This window comes from Oryzias latipes, chromosome 5, assembly GCF_053564925.1.
Source record: "Oryzias latipes strain Hd-rR chromosome 5, Olatipes_Hd-rR_3.1".
Classification (NCBI taxonomy): Eukaryota; Metazoa; Chordata; class Actinopteri; order Beloniformes; family Adrianichthyidae; genus Oryzias; species Oryzias latipes.
In genome coordinates this window covers 36,234,423-36,240,996 of record NC_136241.1, presented here as the reverse complement: position 1 = coordinate 36,240,996, position 6,574 = coordinate 36,234,423, and the positions used below count along the sequence as shown (strand labels likewise).

The 6,574-nt window shown below is 56.7% G+C and overlaps 1 protein-coding gene across 5 annotated transcripts in view; it reads right to left on the bottom strand.

Moving 5' to 3' along the window:
• unm_sa1614 (un-named sa1614) overlaps positions 1–6,574 on the bottom strand; it is a 51,965-nt gene that overhangs the window by 2,070 nt on the left and 43,321 nt on the right. For all 5 annotated transcript variants that reach the window (XM_078947871.1, XM_078947868.1, XM_078947869.1 and 2 more), the window contains 6 exons: positions 1,588–1,855; positions 1,081–1,251; positions 941–995; positions 720–763; positions 316–461; positions 5–133 (listed from right to left, as the gene is read on the bottom strand). In XM_078947871.1, the coding sequence (XP_078803997.1) occupies positions 5–133; positions 316–461; positions 720–763; positions 941–995; positions 1,081–1,251; positions 1,588–1,855 (813 nt within the window). The remainder of the gene's footprint in view (positions 1–4; positions 134–315; positions 462–719; positions 764–940; positions 996–1,080; positions 1,252–1,587; positions 1,856–6,574) is intronic.

The window sequence follows — 6,574 nt, the reverse complement described above, 5'->3', positions numbered from 1 at the left end:
GTACCCACCAGTCGCCGTCCTCCTGACCCACCACCACCAGCACCTGACCCTCAGAGAAGCTCAGCTCATCATGGTGGTCCGCCTGGCAGTCGTACAGCGCCTGAGCCCGCCGGCCGGTGGCTCCACGGGACCTCTGCACACCAACAGTTCAGCTTTTGACCATTCAGGCTCCCGTAGTTCTGCACTATTTACTGAAACGGAGCCAATTCTAACTCAACCCTCTCCATCCTGGAGTTTGTGAAGCTCCTCTGAGGATGACCACTCCCACATCTTCATCGTTAGTGGACGTAAATGTGAACATTTGGAAGAGCTCACCAATGATCTGCGAGGAAGTGGCAGAGGGGCGGGGCCTCTGACGTCAGTCTGAGAGCGTTGGTGAGCAGGAGCGCCGTTGGGCGGGGCTTTGCCGACCAGGTGGAGGTAGCTGGACGAGGCGCTGTCACTCTGTGCCCGACCAAAACCTGAAAGAAGAAGGAACCACTTCAGACGGTGTTACATGCAGCGTCAACACAAAGATGGAAAACACCTCACGTCTGTTCGCTGAGGATCAGAAAAAGTCCGAATGTAGAAGCCAAAGTTCTATTCATTTACGGTGAAAGGTAAATAAAAAACGGATTTTGGGAAAAGTGGATCCATTTACAGGAAAGTCTGGACAGCGACTCTTATGTTTCAAAGACTGTTTTCCATAAGCGACCAGGATCCGTCCGGACAGGACTTACCTCTTTCTGCTCGCTCCGCCTTCAGGCTGCGAGGAGGCGGCGGGCTGGAGACGGAAGGAGGCGAGTTTAGGTTTCAGTTCTGAACATCAGTCGGGTTTCGTTCACCCTTTACAGTTTTCTGTTTCATCGTTTTTTACAAAGGTGTCTGTTACTATTTTTACGTCCCTAAAACATTTCATGTTCGTTCATCAGCTGGCGGCGGTCCTCTCTCTCTGCATCACCTGAAGGGGGGGTCTGCACCGCTGGAGGTCCAGGGGCTGCTCGGCGGTCCGTAATCTGAACACACAGAGGATGAAGGTGTAGCTCCAACGGGTCGGCGATGGGTCACCGCGGGTCGGCGACGGGTCACCGCGGGTCTTACCGTGTTTATTTGACTCGGAGCGGGTCCTTTTGTGGCGAGCTGCGATGGGAAGGGGGGTTGATCCTCTGCTGGTTGTCACGGGGAAGAAGACCTCGGCTTCTCCCTCCTCCTCCGCCTCCCTTCCTCCATTGCCTCCAGCCGCAGGAGGAGGAGGAGGAGGAACACTTGGAGCTGTGAAAGGGTTGAGGAGGAGTTAGATGCTGCTTCACCTCAGCACCACAGATCCTCACCGAGGCACATGGCCAGCAGAGGGTTCCCGCAGCTTAAGAAGCCCCGCCCACACAACCTGACGGACCACGCCTCCAACCACTGAGCTTTTCTAGTCAGATCCTCATGAAAACGTCTCCAGATGAAGAGTGATTAACTTTTGGATTTAACAAAAATGAAAACTGATTCCATCAGAACTGGAACCACCTCTGTGAGAACAGGAGGTTCTGGTAGAACCGAACACCGACTCCTTAAGAGTCCAAAAACCTTTTGTCCTTTTCTGTAAACCTTGAAGCTCACCTTTGACTCTGGGCGGAAGTTGTGGGGCAGGTGAGGATGGGGGAGGGGGTGGAGGGCTGGGGGCGGAGCAAGACGGGTGACTGTGGAGCTCCATGGCCATGGCGAGCCTCCGTCCCACACTGAACAAACCCCCACCTGGTGGTCCGGATGACACGGGCGTGACGGAGGAGAACGAGAGGGAGGAGATAAACGGACGAGAGGAGAAAGACAGGGAGGGGGTGAAGGAGGAGGAGGAGGAGGAGGAGTGCTCCGTCTTGACAGGTCCGTTCTTAAACAAAGAAGAGGACACAGTTAGAAGAAACAGAGACCTGCTACAGACCAGAGACCTGCTATGGACCAGAGACCTGCTGCAGACCAGAGACCTGCTGCAGACCAGAGACCTGCTATGGACCAGAGACCTGCTGTAGACCAGAGACCTGCTGTAGACCAGAGACCTGCTACAGACCAGAGACCTGCTATGGACCAGAGACCTGCTGCAGACCAGAGACCTGCTGCAGACCAGAGACCTGCTATGGACCAGAGACCTGCTGTAGACCAGAGACCTGCTGTAGACCAGAGACCTGCTACAGACCAGAGACCTGCTATGGACCAGAGACCTGCTGCAGACCAGAGACCTGCTATGGACCAGACACCGGCTGCAGACCAGAGACCTGCTGCAGACCAGAGACCTGCTGCAGACCAGAAACCTGCTGCAGACCAGATACCTGCTATGGACCAGAGACCTGCTATGGACCAGAGACCTGCTGCAGACCAGAGACCTGCTGCAGACCAGAGACCTGCTGTAGACCAGAGACCTGCTGTAGACCAGAGACCTGCTGTAGACCAGAGACCTGCTGTCGACCAGATACCTGCTGTCGACCAGAGACCTGCTGTCGACCAGAGACCTGCTATGGACCAGAGACCTGCTGCAGACCAGAGACCTGCTGAAGACCAGAGACCTGCTGCAGACCAGAGACCTGCTGTAGACCAGAGACCTGCTGTAGACCAGAGACCTGCTGTAGACCAGAGACCTGCTGTAGACCAGAGACCTGCTATGGACCAGAGACCTGCTGCAGACCAGAGACCTGCTATGGACCAGAGACCTGCTGTAGACCAGAGACCTGCTGTAGACCAGAGACCTGCTGTAGACCAGAGACCTGCTGTAGACCAGAGACCTGCTATGGACCAGAGACCTCCTGCAGACCAGAGACCTGCTATGGACCAGAGACCTGCTGTAGACCAGAGACCTGCTGAAGACCAGAGACCTGCTGCAGACCAGAGACCTGCTGCAGACCAGAAACCTGCTGCAGACCAGAGACCTGCTGTAGACCAGATACCTGCTGTCGACCAGAGACCTGCTGTCGACCAGAGACCTGCTATGGACCAGAGACCTGCTGCGGACCAGAGACCTGCTGCAGACCAGAGACCTGCTGAAGACCAGAGACCTGCTGCAGACCAGAGACCTGCTGCAGACCAGAGACCTGCTGTAGACCAGAGACCTGCTGTAGACCAGAGACCTGCTGTAGACCAGAGACCTGCTATGGACCAGAGACCTGCTGCAGACCAGAGACCTGCTATGGACCAGAGACCTGCTGTAGACCAGAGACCTGCTGTAGACCAGAGACCTGCTGTAGACCAGAGACATGCTGTAGACCAGATACCTGCTGTCGACCAGAGACCTGCTGTCGACCAGAGACCTGCTATGGACCAGAGACCTGCTGCAGACCAGAGACCTGCTGAAGACCAGAGACCTGCTGCAGACCAGAGACCTGCTGCAGACCAGAGACCTGCTGTAGACCAGAGACCTGCTGTAGACCAGAGACCTGCTGTAGACCAGAGACCTGCTATGGACCAGAGACCTGCTGCAGACCAGAGACCTGCTATGGACCAGAGACCTGCTGTAGACCATAGACCTGCTGTAGACCAGAGACCTGCTGTAGACCAGAGACCTGCTATGGACCAGAGACCTGCTACAGACCAGAGACCTGCTATGGACCAGAGACCTGCTGCAGACCAGAGACCTGCTATGGACCAGAGACCTGCTGCAGACCAGAGACCTGCTGCAAACCAGAGACCTGCTGCAGACCAGAGACATGCTGTAGACCAGAAACCTGCTATGGACAAGAGACCTGCTGTAGACCAGAGACCTGCTACGGACCAGAGACCTGCTGTAGACCAGAGACCTGCTGCAGACCAGAGACCTGCTATGGACCAGAGACCTGCTGCAGACCAGAGACCTGCTGTAGACCAGAGACCTGCTGCAGACCAGAGACCTGCTGCAGACCAGAGACCTGCTGCAGACCAGAGACCTGCTATGGACCAGAGACCTGCTGCAGACCAGAGACCTGCTGTAGACCAGAGACCTGCTATGGACCAGAGACCTGCTGCAGACCAGAGACCTGCTATGGACCAGAGACCTGCTACAGACCAGAGACCTGCTATGGACCAGAGACCTGCTGCAAACCAGAGACCTGCTGCAGACCAGAGACCTGCTGTAGACCAGAAACCTGCTATGGACAAGAGACCTGCTGTAGACCAGAGACCTGCTACGGACCAGAGACCTGCTGTAGACCAGAGACCTGCTGCAGACCAGAGACCTGCTATGGACCAGAAACCTGCTGCAGACCAGAGACCTGCTGTAGACCAGAGACCTGCATCAGACCAGAGACCTGCTGCAGACCAGAGACCTGCTGCAGACCAGAGACCTGCTGTAGACCAGAGACCTGCTGCAGACCAGAGACCTGCTGCAGACCAGAGACCTGCTATGGACCAGAGACCTGCTGCAGACCAGAGACCTGCTGTAGACCAAAGACCTGCTGCAGACCAGAGACCTGCTGCAGAGCAGAGACCTGCTGTAGACCAGAGACCTGCTGCAGACCAGAGACCTGCTGCAGACCAGAGACCTGCTGCAGACCAGAGACCTGCTGTAGACCAGAGACCTGCTGCAGACCAGAGACCTGCTATGGACCAGAGACCTGCTGCAGACCAGAGACCTGCTGTAGACCAAAGACCTGCTGCAGACCAGAGACCTGCTGCAGAGCAGAGACCTACTATGGACCAGAGACCTGCTGCAGACCAGAGACCTGCTGTAGACCAGAGACCTGCTGTAGACCAGAGACCTGCTGCAGACCAGAGACCTGCTATGGACCAGAGACCTGCTATGGACCAGAGACCTGCTGTAGACCAAAGACCTGCTGTAGACCAGAGACCTGCTACGGACCAGAGACCTGCTATGGACCCGAGACCTGCTGCAGACCAGAGACCTGCTGCAGACCAGAGACCTGCTGTAGACCAGAGACCTGCTGCAAACCAGAGACCTGCTGCAGACCAGAGACCTGCTGTAGACCAGAAACCTGCTATGGACAAGAGACCTGCTGTAGACCAGAGACCTGCTACGGACCAGAGACCTGCTGTAGACCAGAGACCTGCTGCAGACCAGAGACCTGCTATGGACCAGAGACCTGCTGCAAACCAGAGACCTGCTGTAGACCAGAGACCTGCTGCAGACCAGAGACCTGCTGCAGACCAGAGACCTGCTGCAGACCAGAGACCTGCTGCAGACCAGAGACCTGCTGTAGACCAGAAACCTGCTGCAGACCAGAGACCTGCTATGGACCAGAGACCTGCTGCAGACCAGAGACCTGCTGTAGACCAAAGACCTGCTGCAGACCAGAGACCTGCTGCAGAGCAGAGACCTGCTGTAGACCAGAGACCTGCTGCAGACCAGAGACCTGCTGCAGACCAGAGACCTGCTGCAGACCAGAGACCTGCTGTAGACCAGAGACCTGCTGCAGACCAGAGACCTGCTATGGACCAGAGACCTGCTGCAGACCAGAGACCTGCTGCAGACCAAAGACCTGCTGCAGACCAGAGACCTGCTGCAGAGCAGAGACCTACTATGGACCAGAGACCTGCTGCAGACCAGAGACCTGCTGTAGACCAGAGACCTGCTGTAGACCAGAGACCTGCTGCAGACCAGAGACCTGCTGCAGACCAGAGACCTGCTATGGACCAGAGACCTGCTGTAGACCAAAGACCTGCTGTAGACCAGAGACCTGCTACGGACCAGAGACCTGCTATGGACCCGAGACCTGCTGCAGACCAGAGACCTGCTGCAGACCAGAGACCTGCTGTAGACCAGAGACCTGCTGCAGACCAGAGACCTGCTGCAAACCAGAGACCTGCTGCAGACCAGAGACCTGCTGTAGACCAGAAACCTGCTATGGACAAGAGACCTGCTGTACACCAGAGACCTGCTACGGACCAGAGACCTGCTGTAGACCAGAGACCTGCTGCAGACCAGAGACCTGCTATGGACCAGAGACCTGCTGCAGACCAGAGACCTGCTGTAGACCAGAGACCTGCTGCAGACCAGAGACCTGCTGCAGACCAGAGACCTGCTACAGACCAGAGACCTGCTGCAGACCAGAGACCTGCTATGGACCAGAGACCTGCTGCAGACCAGAGACCTGCTATGGACAAGAGACCTGCTGCAGACCAGAGACCTGCTATGGACCAGAGACCTGCTGCAGACCAGAGACCTGCTGTAGACCAGAGACCTGCTGTAGACCAGAGACCTCCTGCAGACCAGAGACCTGCTGTAGACCAGAGACCTGCTGTAGACCAGAGACCTCCTGTAGACCAGAGACCTGCTGTAGACCAGAGACCTGCTGCAGACCAGAGACCTGCTGCAGACCAGAGACCTGCTGCAGACCAGAGACCTGCTGCAGACCAGAGACCTGCCGTAGACCAGAGACCTGCTGCAGACCAGAGACCTGCTGCAGATCAGAGACCTGCTGCAGACCAGAGACCTGCTATGGACCAGAGACCTGCTGCAGACCAGAGACCTGCTGCAGACCAGAGACCTGCTGCAGACCAGAGACCTGCTATGGACCAGAGACCTGCTATGGACCAGAGACCTGCTGCGGACCAGAGACCTGCTATGGACCAGAGACCTGCTGTAGACCAGAGACCTGCTGTAGACCAGAGACCTGCTGCAGACCAGAGA